The following is an 18,118-nucleotide window of genomic DNA, read 5'->3' as shown; positions in this document are numbered from 1 at the left end:
AGTAAAATCCTGGGTCTTTGGGAGCTTCTAAATGGTGCTTGTGTTAATTCCACTGGGGGACTCCTGGGTTGAGGATCTTGGAACTCAGCTAGTATGAAGAGGTGTAGGTCAGAGGTCAGACCGTTAACATCAGAGTTCCCTGGGGAAGATTTTTGTCTCTGCACAGGTCAGCTCAGAGCTTAGAACTTGGGGTGCTAGGAATGCACAGAATATTTACACCAAAATGGGAGGAAGGAATGGAACTCTCTCAGCTCTCAGGCCAATAATGAGACTTTAAAGAACTTTGTCCCTTCTGTAGGAAAAAGTCTGTTGACTGAATGCAGTAGGGGTCCTGTCCCTATAGAATAAACCAGAAATAGAAAGTTTTAGCTCTGCACAAGTTAGACTCTTCACCCTTTCTTATTAAGAGACTGCTTAATGCTCACTGTTAAATGGGCCCACAAGGGAACACATCACAAACACTGAAAAACACTGCCTCTCTTATAAAGAAGGCTTGAAAGGCAGTCATCTGTCCAGAGACTCCAACTTTTTTCAGTCAGACATTTACCACTCAATATCAAGTATTTCCTTCTCTTTCTTCCTCTTTATCACTGCAAGATTTGTAATCTTTTTAGTTTTGATAGGAAAAAAGTCCTTTGATGTCTTAGCAAAACAGCACACACTGTTTTAAATGAATTGCTATTAATAATTTATCTTCAGAATAAGCAGGAAATAAAGAAATCTAATATCATAATAGAAAGAAAACATTTTTCTGCCCCATTTGATTACAATTGCTAAATGTTAGGCAATACTTGTCAGACCTACTATTGCCTTATTTGAGATTAATTTGGAAAAGTGATCCTTCCTCTCAAAAACAGAGGTAAGAAAGTAACAGTAATTGAAATGGTAGCTATTATTACATGGCATTTTAGATAGTTTTTCTTTGGTAGCACAGTTAAATACTTGTATTTGAGTGCTCTTGGTTTATACTCAAAAGCCTCCTCTATTTTTGTTTCTTTTTATGAGGAACCAGCTGAAGATATTGACTCCACAGTTTCCAGCAAAAAAATGTTAATGTGCAACCACAAAGCTACACTTTGAAAATGTTTCTTTACTTTTGAACTGATAATTCTGTGGAAAAACTATCCTATTCAATCGCCAAAGAATATAAGGGGTGCTAATTTTTTTTTCTTTAAATTTGAGGGCTTCTATTTACTTCTCAAGAGTAAACCCTGAACACTCGTTTTTACAAATAACCAGGTAATTGCACATAGTATGAGTATGTCATCCAGTCAGCTTAAGTTCAATGCTAGTCAAGGTTGATGTTCAATTTTAATATTATTATTTTCTCTTGGCTGTAACTGAATTACCTCGAAAAGGCTACTATTATGATATCCGTTTACCTATCTGGAAAGTACCGTTTCCTAGAATATCCCAGGCATCTTTAAAAGGAAAAAAAATGTATCCTTAACCTCATCTTGCAAATAGTGGCTTAAATTTTACCAAGCAGGTCAAGGACAGGGTCAAGAATAACAGAGGTAAGAAAGAACACTAATGCTTATTTTCAACGTCAAACAGAAAGGATTTTTAAAATCACACAAAAACTCTCTTTTCTCAGTCTTCGTTAAAAACAAACTTGTAATGTGAGAATACGGCTAGCAGCGCACGAGACCTTCCCCCGCTGTGGGTTTCGGAGCTAGTAAATGCACTGAAAAGAGAAAAGCATGCAAAGCTGCTCTGCTTACCTGAGGTGAAAGCAGTGCACCAGCTTCGTTACTATTATAACCATCGTCCCCAGGTCCAGAGCAGGGAATGCCCGGGTGACAAGAAGTGAAGAGGGAAGCGACGATTCTGAGCCTCTGGGAGAATCTTCCCCGGGCGCTGGCTCCCCCGACACGCCTCCTCTCTCTGGCCGGGAAGAGAAGCGGCTCTCGCTCGCGCTTCACCGCGAAGCGCAGCCTGTCTTAGCTGCTCAGTCGCCCAGCGGCTGCTGGAAGCGCGGGGCCGAGGCGCGGGCACGCGGATCAGGAGCACGAGACCGGCGCCGCTGAGCCGGCAGCGTGGCTGCGGCGGGCGGACACCCCGGGAGCCCGCGGCTGCGCGGCTGCTGCTGAGGCTCCGACAGCCGCTCGTTGCCGGGCGGAGAAGGTCAGCTTTCCAGTAACCAGGATCAGCTGCGGCGCGAGCCCCTCGGCGTTCCCGAGCCCCGTGCGAGCCCAGGCCGGCCGTGAGCGCAGCGCGGCCCCAGCTACTGAGCATGCTCGGCTGCCCCGCGGCTCCGACAGGGGCCTTGCCAGCGGCGACTTCCCTTCCTGATCTGAGAAAGGGAGATGGGAGAAGTGGGCAGAGGGTGAGATTTAGTGGAGGTAATTTCTTGAACAGGGAGATGTCTTCCTCCCCATCCTGCCCCTGGCGGGGGGGAAAAAAGAAGAAAAAGAAAGAAGAAGAAGAACACATTGCACTGCGCTTAGCAAATATTTTTGATTGATAGGCTGAAGACGTTTGGAAGCTATCAGTAATGTTTAGCCTTTAACTCTCTCCCTGCACAATTAAGCTGCCTCTGGGGTCAAGTACGTGGTCTAGGCAGTGAAAGGGTTTTAATCCTAGCAAATCACCGTCGTTTAGGATTAGGTGTGGAATTGCCTATATTTCAAAGTCTAGGCAACATGCCATGAATTAATTGCTCTCTCCACAAGTGCAATCTGCCTATAGTTACTATTTTATTTTTTAAAAAGTCTTTTATAAGATACGTGTGCAGTTTTTGAAAGTAGACGTTGAGCTATATTACAACAACATACATTTTGATTTAAATCTTTCAGATGGCAGGCTTAGTGAAAGCAGGGAATGTTGCTTATTTGTCAACTGGAAACCCAAATCCTTTCTCCAGGACCTGGTAAAAGGCAAGTGCTGGTAAATGCTTGTGTGAGAATGAATTGTGAGTTTGTTAATATGTAAAGGGCACTTACATAAGGAAGGCTGAAGTTCTTGAATTTGATAGGAGCCTAAATTCTAACTCGACCTCAGCTTTGCATTTTTGGGCCCCATGACACTAAATTTTTGTCTTAAGTGTCCAATGGATAAGCAAATTGGCTTTTAAATAGGATTTTCACTTTTGTCCCCTTGTCCTCTTTCAGTTCTCAATGTTCTATGCCAAGATGAGCCAAATCCACAGCCAGTTCTCTCCGCTGCTGTTGAAACCAGGGACATTGACTCTGCATGGTTTGCAGATAACACAATTTCATTTTTAAAAACTTCTAGCCAGTCAATTCTGCCAAGTCTGTGGAGGGTGAATCCAAGATTTCATGGCTGAAATGAAGCTTCAGCCTGAAAGCTGGGCCTGTGAGAGTCCATATTGGAAACACGGGTGAGCTGGGAGTCAGGTGTTTCTTGAATCCCTACCAGTGCTGCCTTGGCCCATTGATCAGATCCTTGGGTCAAGAAAGTTACTTCTCTCTCTTTATCTCTATCTCTCTTCCTTTCTCTCCTTCTCTTCCTCCATCGTCTGACTACCTTTCCCTCTCCCTTTAAGATTCAGGTGCTGCCTGAGGGCTTCTGGAGTCCAGAGCCCCTCCTGGCCCCACTCCAGAGTGTACTGTTATCACAACACTTTCTAGATTGTCTTCAGCTAAGTCAGGCCCCCCCTACCACCAGCTGTGAGTTCCTTAAGACTAGAGACAGCACTGGCTGTTTGCATGTTTACAATTGTGTACATCTGCACAGTGTCTGGTTTTCATGTGTTTTCAGTTTAGATTAAGGCACAGGCGGGAGTCCTTCTAATTGTAGCGGCCAATTAGAAGATTGACAGGGTTAATCTAGAGACACTTCCTAGGGGAAGGGATTCCAGATGGAAGAATAAAAATTCCAATACAACCAAATCAAATATTTCAGGATTGAAGAGGAAGATGCAGACCTTTCTGTACAGCCCTGATAAGGGCAGATAATCAGGGTGGAGCTGTTTGATGGTCCTTAATCCCTGATTCTCTATGCTGAATAGAAGTAGAAGCAGAAGAATAAGCACCTCTACCCTTTGGATACACTCATTTTATTTCATAGCAGAGATTCCTTATACCATCTCCCTCATTCACCCCCTACAATTCTTTGTTGTTGTTGTTCTTCATTAATTGCAGTAAAACTGGTTCTCAAAGCTTCCCCAGGCTACCCAAATCATCAAAGCCAAGATTTTCTCAGTTTTGATGATAAAATCATAGCTATCATTTCGTTGACACCTTATTCTCTGCCAGGCACAGCTAAATTCTTTACAGACATCACATTTCATTGCTACAGGAAGCAGCTTTTCTTAGCATTTATCACAATTTTACATTTTGAATTTATAGCATGTAATAGTATGTTTGCTGATGTCAAAAGAAAATAGGCACAAACAGTAATTGGTCATGGATAAGGATAGAATATTATCATGTCTGATGATGAATCCAAGGCTCTGAGAGCTCAAGATAACAGAGCTAACAGGTGGAGCTGCGTTTGAAGTCCGTGCTGCGAAGTCTCGAAAGTTCACCTGTGCTGAATCAGCAGCGATGGCAGCTGCTTCTCAGTTGCCCTCACACCCTACTAAGATAGCAGAGCCCAGCAGGGAAAAGAAAGACTCCACCTTGAGCAGATCAGTCTTGTAAAGAAGCGAACATTGTACCAAGTGAAGAGCAGAGATGGAAAACCTGGGTCTTTGGTGAGCATCATTGAATTGACCTGTTTACCCAACTGCCTACCTTACCTCACCTCTTATAATGCGTATTGTATTAGTTCAATCTGTTTAAAGTCACTTTATTTTTTTGTATATATATATATATATACGTATTCTATTGAAGTATAGTCAGTTTATAATGTGTCAATTTCTCGTGTACAGTATAATGCTTCAGTCATACATGAACATACATATATTTGTTTTCATATTCTTTTTCACCATAAGTTACTACAAGATACTGAATATAATTTCCTGTGCTATATAGTATAATCTTGTTTATTTATGTTATATATATTAGTTAGTATCTGCAAATCTCAAACTCCCAATTTATCCTTTACCACCCTCTCCCCACCGGTAACCTTAAGTTTGTTTTCTATGTCTGTGAGTCTGTTTCTGTTTTGTAAATAAGTTCATTTGTCTTTTTTTTTTTTTTTTTCAGATTCCACATATAAGTGATATACGGTATTTTTCTTTCTCTTTCTGGCTTACTTCACTTAGAATGACAATCTCCAGGTTCATCCATGTTGCTGCAAATGGCCTTATTTTATTATTTTTTATGGCTAAGTAGTATCCCATCATATAAATATACCACAGACTCTTTGTCCAGTCATCTGTCGATGGACATTCAGATTGTTTCCATGTCTTGGCTATTGTAAATAGTGCTGCTGTGAACATTGGAGTGCGTGTATCTTTTTGAATTAAGGTTCCCTCTGGATATATGCCCAGGAGTGGGATTGCTGGATCATATGGTAAGTCTATTTTTAGTCTTTTGAGGAATCTCCATACTGTTTTCCATAATGACTGCCCAAACTATATTCCTACCAACAGTGTAGGAGGGTTCCCTTTTCTCCACAGCCTCTCCAGCATTTATCCTTTGTGGAATGTTGAATGATGGCCATCCTGACTGTGTGAGGTGATACCTCATTGTAGTTTGGATTTGCATTTCTCTTATAATTAGTGATATTGAGCATTTTTTCATGTGCCTATTGGCCATTTGTATGTCTTCATTGGAGAATTGCTTGTTTAGGTCTCCTGCCCATTTATTGGATTGGGTTGTTTGTTTTCTGTTATTAAATTGTATAAACTGTTTATATATTCTGGAGATTAAGCCCTGTCAGTCTCATCTTTTGCAAATATTTTCTCCCATTTCTCCGTAGATTGTCTTTTTGTTTTGCTTATGATTTCCTTTGCTGTGCAAAAGCTTATAAGTTTAATTAGGTCCCATTTTTTAATTTTTGCTTTTATTTCTATTGTCTAGGTAGACTGCCCTAGGAGAACATTGCTAAGATTTATGTCAGATAATGTTTTGCCTGTGTTTTCTTCTAAGAGGTGTCTTGTCTTATGTTTAAGTCTTTAAGGCATTTTGAGTTTATTTTTGTGTATGGTGCAAAGGAAGTATTCTAACTTCATTGATTTACATGCAACTATCCGGTGTTCCCAACACCATTTGCTGAGGAGACTTTACTCCGTTGTATGTTCTTGCCTCCTTTGTCAAAGATTAATTGACCAAAAGTGTGTGGGTTTATTTCCAGGCTCTCTGTTCTGTTCCATTGATCCAGATGTCTGTTTTTGTACCAATACCATGCTGTTTTGATTACTGAAGCTTAAAGTCACTTTAAATTGGGTTTGCCTTGCAGCCAAAAGCCTCCTGTCTGAGATAAACTCTTTTACTTTCTTATTCAAAATGCTAAAATGATTAAGAATTAGGTCAATTTCTTAGCATAGCATTCGGGAACTTTTTCCTGATCCCTCTGTTTTTGTACCTTTGTCTCCCATTATATTCTGCTCTGCATTTTACTTTCTGGCTGTGCTGGGCTCCTTGCTCTAACTGTGAGCTTTGCTATCCCACCTCCCATCCTGCCTGCCTTTGTCCTGCATTTTCTCCTAAGCTCTATTTGTAATATACATGAGTCTCTTCCTTACTGAATGATAAACTCCTTAAAGGCAGGAATTGGGTTCATCTTTGTCCCATTGTACGTTTCACATAATAGGATCCAAGTAGAGATCTGCTTTGTTACTGAGCTGAGTTCTAGAATATGTGACCTCAAACTTCTGTGTCAGTAACTCCTTACAAAAGTAATAGGGATTATACCCTCCTAAACTTCATGAGAACTTGCTTTCAGAAGATGTAAAATGCTATTCCATGATAAAGATTTTTTTGAAAGAATTAAAAAAAAATTTTAAAAGAATTAATTCAGTCTTACTCTCCTGGCCACTAAACTCCTCTGGGCCTGTGTCTCCACACAGGAGTTCTATTCTGAAACTCCGGTGTCCAGTGTCAGGCAACAAAGTTGAGCATTGGATGATGAATACTCCATCTTTCACAAACTTAATCCCCAAGGCCAGTGGATTATCAAATTTTTGGGTTAATTTTATAATGTACTTAATTTTCTCTGGCATGATACACTATTTCATCAGAATTCATTTTTAGGTGGTATGTGTTGACCTAAAACAGACTGCCAAACATTTCTTCAGCACAGATGGATTTATTCAGTATCAGCAAGAATTGCTCTGTATCATTGTTAATTTAGAGTCAATGAATTTATTTATGGTTAAGATATAGTAATAGTGTTTATAAGTCAGAGTCTGCTAAGGAGACAGAAACCCCACAGTAATTTGAAAAGAGAGGGCTTATATAAAGAATTCTTAACTATTTTCAGAGAAAACTACTAAAAGGGAATAAAGAGAACTCTAAAGAATACCCCAGGGCTGATGGAGTCCAAGGAAGGGGGTCCTCCCTAAGTCTGGGACTCAGCCCTCTTTGGGCTGGTTGCCCACTGGACGGTGGAGAAGTTTACTGGGTGCCCAGGCCACAGTGGTCTACAGTCAGCAAGCTGAGGCTTCCGGGCAGGTACTGTGGGGCTGGGACTCACCAGCTGGAAGCCTCCTGCAGTGGTGCCAGTCAGCTGAGACTAGGTGGTAGGACGCTGCCTGCTGGGATGCTGATGACATTTGCTTGGAGGCTGCCTGTGGATGTTGCTGTTGAACTGGCTGAGAAGCTGGCTGGATACTGGCTGGACTCAACCAGAAACCTGCCAGGAAGTCACCTGAAAGAGGTGTTATTGAACTCTCTGGGCACCCTCAGAACCCAGCTGAATCCACCCATGAGGATGTGCCACGGAACTTACTGATGTGAAGCTAGCTGGAGTGACTGAAGAACTCTCCAGAGGCTGCTGCCTGGAGATGGGGAGATGCCGGTGAACTCAGCTAAGATGCTCCTGGAACTTACCTGCAAACTGCCTTAGGAGGTGCCGCTGCACTCAACTGCTGCAAATCCTACTGGGGAACTTTTGGAACCCACTGAAGACTTCTGCAGGGGTACCGCTGAAACTCACTGAAGGTGAACTCCTCTGGATGTCCTGCACGCTAGCCCAGCATTGCAGGAGCTAGAATGCTGGCATGCACACAGGAACTTGGAAGAGAACCCTACCTCCTGCAGCGTCCCTCTAGCGCCCTCTACTGACAAAGCTTAACATTATGCCATCTGGAAAGAAATATTTCAGTATCCCAAGCAGGCAAAGAACGATGGATTTGGAGCTGAGAAGCAATAAATTAATGACTGATTGGCATGGGGCTTTTGTCAAAATCACTGCTCTATTTTAAAATTACCTCTTTACTTTGCTTTACCTGTTTGTTTCTTCCGCTAACAGACGATATGTAAGGGCTTCAAAGGTAAGGACAATCTTTACATTTTATGTGTAGCATAGTGTTTGGCAAGTATTATACATTTAACACAAATTTATCAAAATGTGTTACTGCACATACGTAAACATTGCATCCTGCGCTCACTTGGTCTGACAAGCACTAGGTGTGCCAGGATTTAGTTGGCATGAAGGGAGTTATTTCTGTTATTTTCAATGTTTGCACAAAGAAGGAAAATTGCAGTAGTGGCGATGGACACACTGCACACCTGTAGAGTCACTATTTTCTAAAAATGAACTTTTTGTAGTTCCTTGGCATTTTGGTTGGGGTTGACTGACTGGAAATCCTCCATGAGTCACCAGGGGGGAAAAATCCCCCCCTTCTTTGGAGAGAAAGTTTATTCTACTCAGAAATATATTGAGAAAATGAAAAAGCAATTATACTAGTAAGCTGAAGGATGCTCATTTCACACAAATTTTAGTCAAAAATGCTGAAAGTTAGCAATCTCTACTACACAAAGATTCTTTATTCTGAGATTATTAAAATTTCTGCTTAGTTTTAAATATTTTAGAAATGTGTTGAATATTCTATCACGATTAATGCTAACTATAAAATAGTGTTAGCTATTCTGAATATTTAGTGGTTAGGGAATCAAGGTTAGCCTTCACAATTTCTGTTACCTTGTTTTATTAAATTAATATATAGGCTGCTAGAAAGATGTAAGCCATTCACCTTTAAAAAACAAATTGGTAGCTACTGTGCTAACAAACAAGCACAAGAAAAAAAGAAATAAAAGAAATTTCTGAATAAATATAGCAGAGTAGGAAATAGCAGGTACAAAATTCAATTTGGAAGGCAAAAATTATTTAACAACAGTAAAAAGTACACCAGTAGCCTTGAAGGGAGGACAGTAGCATCAATAATATTTGAAAAATGTCATCAGTGATAAACCAAAGAGATTAACAGGAACAGAGATGCAAGTTGAAATTATTTAGAAATCACACTGCGATGCCCTCAATTTGAAGGGTAATGTAATGACAGGAATAACCACAATTGAAAAGAAAGCATAAGATATTATATGACAATATTTTATGGAATTATGCAAAAAAAATTGAAAACCTGACTGAAATAGATGATTTTTTAAGAAATGTTAAAGAAAATAATTGATCTCAGAAGAGATATAAAAGCTAAATAGATGAACAACTACGTAAGAAACCCAGAAAGTAATCAGAGAAACCTCAAAGAAAAAGTGGTTTTGTGGATAATTTTTTTCAAATTTTCAGAGTACAGAGATTTTCAGTGTTCTTTAAATTGTTTCAGAGCATGGAGAATGAAGGAAAGCAACTGTATTAGTCAGGGTTCTCCAGAAAAACAGAGCAAATGGAATCCGTATATTAGCTCATGCTGCCATAACAGAATACCGTAGACTGGATGGCTTAGCCAATTGGAGGCTGGAAGTCAGAGATCAGGGTGCCAGCAAGGTCAGGTTTTGGTGAGGGCGCTCTTCCTCGCTTGCAGATGGCCACCTTCTCACTGTGTTCCCACATGATAGAAAGAGAGAGCAAGTTCTCTGGTGTCTCTTCCTGTAAGGACACTAATCTCATCATGAGGGCCCCATCCCTTACCAAATGTGTATATAATTTCTAACTCCTTATCTTTTTGTAGGCTCAATTCTCTACATACTATTTCGGTATGGGTTTATGCTCAGTTAATTTCCAAGCCTCTGATTTATCAAGATTCACATACTCCTCTAAGAAAGCTGACATATCAACTTACACTCTTTTTGTGTTCAGTTTCCTTCGTAATTTTTGTCCTCTGGAGACTTCCCTCACTTTCTTGTGAGTAGAGCTGTGTATGTTAAAATAATGTTTGCTATCTTTTATTTATCATTTCTATAATTTTGTATCAGAAAGATTTTCAGTTTATCTTTAAGGCCCTATTTTCAGAGAACATTTTTAGATGATATTAAAACACATTAATTTGTCCACATGTTTACAAACTCTTCAAAATACTTTGATGTTAATTTTGAAGGTATTTTAATAGCTTCAGACCAGGACAAAATTATACAAAATGGCTAATAATGGTTCCTGCAAAAAGACTAAAAAGCTGATGTTAGGTTAATGAACAATGTAATAATCTAGAATTTTTGCAGTGGTTTCTTTCAAAGAAAATAGTGAATACAGAAATGCATTAAGGTGGGTTAATTGTGTGAATAACAATTATTCTCAGGCAAAATCTTTTATTAAGAGATCTTAATTCTAACAAGAAAACTGGATCGAAATTTGAAGATCTAGTGTACAAATTAATGGTTCTGGATGTTTGCTGTTCATCAGTTCTCAGAGACATAAAAATGATTTAGCTCAGTGTTGGCAGGGCTGCAAGTAAGAGGGCAAATTCTTTTATGGCTGATGGTAATATAAATGGGTGCCATTTTTCTAAAGACCAGGAAGGTAACATGTAACAAGAGAGTAAAAATACATTTATATCATCTGATAAAAGAATGTTATTTCCAATTATATTGCTTTCTTCTATTTTTATCCATTTATCTCTCCCTTCTTTTGTTCATTGACCAACAGTGTTTGGGGAGCCACTTACGTGCCAAACATTATAATTATTTTGTGAATAAAATGATAATCTACACATGATTCTTTCCCTTCAGAAACCATTGGCCTAATTATATAATAGACTTCTCCTACTTTCATAGTCCCACCCTGTCCCCCCAAAAAGATGCATTATCAACAGAGATATTAAAAGCACAATAATTTACAACAACAAAAAACTTTTTCTACGTAAGCCCCTCTAACACCAATGTAAAGAAATACAGTAATAACAAGAAAAATGAGTATGTGGAATTCTGCTTCTTCCAAGAGGGAGTAACACGGTCAAAATGAACTTCCAGCCATAAATATCTAAATAGTTGAGAACTATAGAGGAAATCTATTTTTAAATATTGGAGAACTGCCAGCACAGAACCGTGAATTCTAAAGTGAAGAAATTAATGTTAGACATACTATCACCTATATACTTTCTGCCCAGAGATAGTTCCCTGTGGTGTAGATGAGAGTAACACAATAAAGGCTAGCAGTCATTGTTAGTTGTGTATACCAGCTAGAATTCTTGGAGCAGATTACCCGAAAGAGGGGAAATACAGAGATAAAATTTCCAGGAATCTATAATAGGGAACCCCGGAGTCTTTCTCTGAATACTGAAGTGTTCGTGCATAGGGCGAATCCTCCTTTGGGCCATCCAAAAACGTCTTTCAAAGAAAGAACAATTAATGAGAAATTCTAAGACAATCATCAGAGCTCACATAGAACCAGAAAGTATCCTTAATCAGTGGGGAGAAATCTCATTGAGGTCATGAGACCTTAGGAGTGGCACAAAATTGATTATAGAATAAAGGCTACTCTAGACCCAACTTAAAAGACTTTAAAAACAAATCTCAAAAGGAATAAGCTAATTGAAAAGAAACTTGACTTCTTTCCAGAAACCAATCAAACAGCATTTTAAAAATACAACAAAATCTAGCAGTCAACAATACAAAATTTACAATGCTCAGCATCCTCTCAAAACTCACTAGAAATGAAGAAGGAAAGTGTAACTCCTAATCGTGAGAAAAATCAGTCATTGAAAACAGACAAGAAATGACAGATGATGGACTCTGCACAAAATGATACTGAAATATCTATTATAAATATGATGCATATGCTTACATATGTAAAAGAAAATAGGATCCTGGTGAGGAGAGAAATTGAAAGTATATAAAAAAAGAATGTAATGCCTAGAAATTGCAAACATTATATCTGAATTGAAAAAAATACATGGCTGGGATGAGCCATATTAGACATTGCAAAAATAAAAGATTAGTGAACTGAAAGACCTAGCAGTAGAACTATCCAAAATGAAGTACAAAGAGAGAAAAGACAAAAAGTAATAAACAGCACAGGGACATGTGGGAAAATACCAGCCAACCTAACATACATGTAACTGAAGTGCCACAAAGATGAGGGGACAGACAGAAAAAAATTACGAAAAAATTTCCAAATTTGATGAAAACTATAAATCCACAAATCCAAGAAGTTAAATAAACTCCAAATAGAAAAAACAAAGAAAATTATACTGCGTCATATTATAATCAAATTGCTGAAAACCAGTGATACTGGAGAAAATCTTAAAAGCAGCTGGGGGAAAAGTCACATTACATACAAAGGAAGGGTGATTAGAATTTTTGCAGACCTCTTGTCCAAAACAATGTAAACTGGAAGATAAAGAAGAGACATCCTGAAAGTATGGTGGTGGGGGTGGGTGGGTGGATTATATTGTCACGCTAGAATTCTTTACCCAGTGAAAATAGCTTTTACAAATAAAGGCAAGGTAAAGTGTTTTTTAGACAAACAAAAGAGAGAATGTATACCCTGCAGGTCTGCACTACAAAAAAATGTTAAAGAAAGTTCTTCAGGTAGAAAGGGAATAATACCAGATGGAAATCTTAGACTATACAAAAGAATGAAGAACACCAGAAATTCTAAAAGTGGGAATAAATGTGAAGTGTATTTCCCCACTTAAAATTTTTTTAAAAGATAATTGATGGTCCGACGCAAAAATAACAACATATTATGGGATTAGTAACACATATAGAGGTAAAATGTTTGATTTTGACAAAGATAGTTTCCAATAAAGGCTAGAAAGGAAAAATGAAAAAGTATACTATACTAAGGTTTTATTTGAAGGTAGACTGGCACAAATTAAAAACTTACATTGTAAACTCTAGAACAATACTTTAAAATATTTTAGAACTAGTAAATCACATCACTAATTGTTAGAGAAATGCAAATCAAAACCACAATGAGATATCACCTTACACCAGTCAGAATGGCCATCATTAAAAAGTCCACAAACAATAAATGCTGGAGAGGGTGTGGAGAAAAATGAACCCTCCCACATTGTTGGTGGGAATTTAAATTGGTGCAGCCACAATGGAGGACAGTATGGAGGTTCCTTAAAAACTAAAAATAAACTTACCATAAGATCCAGCAATCCTACTCCTGGGCATATACCTAGAGAAAAATATAATTTGAAAAGACATATGCACCCCAGTGTTCACAGCAGCACTATTTACAAAGGCCAAAACATGGAAACAACCTACATGTCTATCAACAGATGACTGGATAAAGATGTGGATGAAATACACAATGGACATGGAATACTACTTGGCCATAAAAAAGAATAAAATAATGCCATTTGCAGCAACATGAATGAACCTGGAGAATGTCATTCTAAGTAAGGTAAGCCAGAAAGAGAAAGAAAAATGTCATATGATATCACTTACATGTGAAATGTAAAAAAAGGAAAAAAGAGGACACTAATGAACTCATCTACAAAACGGAAACAGACTCACAGACATAAAGAACAAACTTATGGTTAACAGTGGGTAAAGGAGGTAGGGACGGATAAATCGGGAGTTTGAAACTTGCATCTCCTGGGAAGTGGTGGAAATGTTAGCTATGTTGATTGTGGTGGTGGTTTCATCTATCAAAATTCATCAAATTGTACATGTGAAGTATGCATAGTTTACAGGAATTATACCACAATAAAGGTGTTTTAAAATACTTTAGAGCTAGTAAATCAATAGAAGAGATAAAATGGAATCTTGACAATTATTAAATTTAGTAAAAGAGCCAAAAGGAACAAAGATAAGACAAATAGAAAATATAGGGCAAGATAGTAGATTTAAATTATTGTATTGATAATTTCATTAAATGTAAATGACCTAACACTCCATTAAAAAGCAGAGATAACTGAATAAAAAGGAAAGGGGAATTACATGTTGTCTACAAGAAAAAATATGTTTTAAATATAAAGACAAATGATACTTCAAATAAATGAGAAGATATAATATGCCAACATCATTCAAAAGAAAGAATAGATATTTTTCTATTAGGCAAAGTTGATTTCAGAGCATGGAATATTACCAGAGATAAAGAAGGACATTTCTTAATGATAAACATTAAACATATAGAAATATAAGATATATTCATCTTATATATATATTTATCTAAACACAGAACTTCAAAACACACAAAGCAAAAAAATTGATAAAATGCAAAGAAGAAATAGACAAAACCACAGCTATACTCCTCTCTCAATATTTGATAGAGCACACAGACAAACAAAAGGTTATCAGCCAGCTATACCTAATTCATGTTTATAGAGCACTCCACCCAACAAATACAATGCACATTCTTTTCAAGGGCATATGAGAAGTCACCAAAATAGACCACATTCTGGGTCATATAACAAATTTCAATAAATCTTAAAAGATTAAAATTGTAGAAATTATGGTGTCTGACCACAGACATTAAACTGAAAATCAGTAACTGAAAGACACCAGTAAAAAATTAAAACACACTTCTAAAATTCTAATAACCCATGAAACAAAGAAGAAATCACAAAAAAATTTAGAAATATTTTAACAGTAAAAATTAAAATCAACTTCTCAAAATTTATACAATGCAGCAAATGTAGTGCTTAGAGAAAAACATATAACAAGCTTGTGGTAGAAGAGGAGAAAAATCGCAAACCAATTAGCTAAACTTCCACTTTAAGAAACTGGGAAGAGAAGAATAAATTAAGCCTCAAGTAAGAATGAGTAAGAAAATAATAAAGATAAGAACAGAAATCAATAAAATAAAGATAAAAACAATACAGAATATTAACGAAACCAAAACTGATCATTTTTAAAATAATAAAATCTATAAACATTTAGATACATTGGTTAAAAAAAAAAGGAAAAAAGACATAAATCACAAATATTAGGAATGAGAGAGAAAACACATGTCCTGCAGATACTAAAAAGTCAGACAGGAAATATTATGGAAAATACAATGACAATAAATCTGATAGCTAAAGTGAAGTGAATTTATTCCTTGAAAGATGCACGCTAACAAAGCTTGCCCAAGAAAAAACAGATTACATAACAAGCCACATTGGTTTTGAAAAAATAAAATTCATAGTTAAAATGTCCCCACAAAGAAACTCCAGGCTTAGAAGGCTTCTCTGGTGAATTCTGCTAGACATTTAAGATATAATCTCAATTATACATGAACACTTTTAGAAATTAGAAGAGGACGTAATGCTTTCTTACTCATTTTATGATACCATCATTATCCTGATACCAAAATTAGATAAAGACACTACAAAAAAGGAAAACTGCATTTGAATATCCCTCATGAACATTGACCTCAAAACATTAACGAATATTAGCAAATAGAATCCAGCAATATTTAAATAGACCATCATGACCCAAGTGGAGTTAATCCCTGAAATGCAAGGTTGATTTACCATTCAAAATTCGATGTCAGTTTTAGCAATGCCATCCCATTACCCAAATAAAAGCAAACAGAACAAAGAGTGTCATTGTCCACCCCTGACATTTCTGGTATAGTATTTTACTGTCATTTACATTATCACTTTCTATAATGACAAATTTCTGTCATTTACATAAGTCAGCAAAGTCTCCTTTTAGATCACTGTTGTTTATTTATTTGATGAAATGGAATGTCTTAGGAAAAAACTAGCAGACTTCAACATGATATAATCTATTCAATGGTATCTGTGTGTAAAAATCAGAAATGTATAATAAATGCATTAAATACTCATAAAATTCAGTAGGATTCAATAATTTTATTAATAAAATTGATGTAATTTTTAAATGCATAGCTCTTAGATATAGATGACAAAAATTGCAGCTAAAGTCAAAGAAGGAGATAGTATGGGCCCTCAACATGATCATGACCTGGCATTTTTCCTTTTTTTTTTTTTTTTTGATATGAAATCTGATTTCTTTTCCATAATTTTTGTTTGGCTGAAATAAGTATTATAACTGATTTATTGACCACTTAGCAAACTTTTCTCTAATTATTCATTAACAGATGTTTAAGAAAAACTTCTCTAAAGTAGATGAAATGAGATAATTATTTATTAAGGCATTATGTGCTAAACTGTAAACAAGACATTGTATAGCCATGATAAAGTAATACAGTAAAAGAAAAGAGCAACCTATGTTTTATTGCTGCAATTCCAAAGACAAATCGCTCTCAAAACTGGGGTGACCTAAGGTCCTATGTCAAGAATTTCTGTGCGCTTGGACAGGGAACTTTATAGGCTGGAGTTTTTGGTAACTTAGGAGACCATTTAGTGTGTCCTTCCCATCTAATGTCATGTGTATCAGACAAGGAGAGTGAATTTCACAAAGACATTTGGGGCATATTTCCTCCAGGCCCTTGAGAACTATTATGTAGAATGTGACTTGCAAGCAAAGCAAATAAACACTGATTTGAGATGACTCAGAGTTTCTAGTAGTAATTAAGAGAATTCCCATCTAAAAAAATAAACACAGTTATAGCACTTAATTTTTTAAACATTTTCTTAATGTTACCTTTTTAGGTATAAATCCATGTACGGAACATTAGGTTGCATATTACTATTATTATTATTATTATTATTATTATTATTATTATTATTATTATTATTATTATGGGAACTACCTTTTTGAGGGGACCACTGAGACCCAATCTAACTAGACTTTCCCTGCCTGGGGTTTGAATCTGCAGTGGAGATAAAACACTTAGGAAAGGAAGTGACAATGAGTCATTTCAGATGCAGATGTCCATGAGTTCCCACTAAAATGTATTACTGGTTTCTGTTTCCAGAAGCACATATCTCCTTCATAAATACTTTCCAGATGTGTTCCTCTTGGTCGTAATATAAAAATATGCCTATTTCCAAAAAAAAAATCTGAATAGGGTAACATCTTAACTAAAAATGGTATACTACTACAATTTATTAAAAACCCAAAATGTGAAACAGGCTATATACACTGTCTGTTACTATCACATAACCCTCCGAAGTAGGTCTGTGATCCTCCTTGCAGCGGAGGCTTGGTACGTTCTCTCTCCCCATCTAACAAACTTGCTGTTCATCCTGTAATTTGTCCCTGAGTTTCTCTGTCAGTTTCCTCTCTCCTGACTCAGAACTTTGGCACACTTTTATATTTTGCTGTCATGATTTTGTCTTGACTTACTAGTTCTTCTCAGGGTTGCCCCTCCCAGTCCAGGCTAGCTGTTGCTGGACTCTCTCCAACCACAAGCAGCATTTGTTCGTTCAGTAACCTGGAGGGCTAGCCTAACATCTGTTTTAGAAGCCATCAAATTCACTCCTCCATTCTGTGTAACTGGCGAACTCTTTCTCACTCTTTCTCTCAGCAAAAGACTTGTTCTCTGGCTAGAAGATTTCTGGACTGGGAGATGTCCAGGCACGCGTGTCTGGAAGAAAGTGTGACTTATGAAAAATGGGCCAGTTAGAAGACATAAGTAGACTGGATACTGAAACCTGGGGACTTTGTTCTCCACTCCTAGAGTGCTGAAAGCCAGGCCTGCCTTTCTTCCTAAGGCAGGAAAGTGGGATGGTTTTCTTTAGGAGACCTTCCTGGCCCAGGGGCAAGTCCTCCACAATTAAAAGCCCAGTCAGATCATCTGACAGTGAGTCTCAGTTAACAAGCCCACACATGGACCCAGAGCTTCCAATCACCCCTCCCTCTTCAGTAGCCACAGACAAGCAGGCATTAATGGGCATCCTAGAAGAGCCTCTAATATGAAAGATATAGGCTGAAAAAAAAGAAATAAAAGTAAGAAATAAGAAAAAAGTAAAACAGAAAGAAGCCACTTAGGAGAGACGTATATTAAACAGGAAGAAGAAAAAAAACCTATCATTAATGTCTTCGGCTGTGAATAGTTTTATATC

General features: G+C 37.4%; 1 protein-coding gene and 1 long non-coding RNA gene across 2 annotated transcripts in view; one reads left to right on the top strand and one right to left on the bottom strand.

Moving 5' to 3' along the window:
* The window catches only part of ARHGAP18 (Rho GTPase activating protein 18), a 163,650-nt gene extending 161,710 nt beyond the window's left edge, over positions 1–1,940 (bottom strand). Inside the window, exon 1 of the mRNA XM_010988641.3 lies at positions 1,725–1,940. Coding sequence (XP_010986943.3) covers positions 1,725–1,768 — 44 coding nt within the window. The 5' untranslated portion in view covers positions 1,769–1,940. The remainder of the gene's footprint in view (positions 1–1,724) is intronic.
* A 790-nt stretch (positions 1,941–2,730) lies between these two features.
* LOC116154416 (uncharacterized) lies at positions 2,731–8,298 on the top strand. The gene is made up of 3 exons (XR_004138332.2): positions 2,731–4,660; positions 5,115–5,424; positions 7,336–8,298. It is a non-coding gene; the product is annotated as an uncharacterized LOC116154416 (long non-coding RNA).
* Positions 8,299–18,118: the final 9,820 nt, after the last annotated feature.

Source organism: Camelus dromedarius, chromosome 6 (genome assembly GCF_036321535.1).
Source record: "Camelus dromedarius isolate mCamDro1 chromosome 6, mCamDro1.pat, whole genome shotgun sequence".
Classification (NCBI taxonomy): domain Eukaryota; kingdom Metazoa; phylum Chordata; class Mammalia; order Artiodactyla; family Camelidae; genus Camelus; species Camelus dromedarius.
Note: the sequence above shows the minus strand (reverse complement) of the source record. Positions and strands in the feature narration are given on the sequence as shown.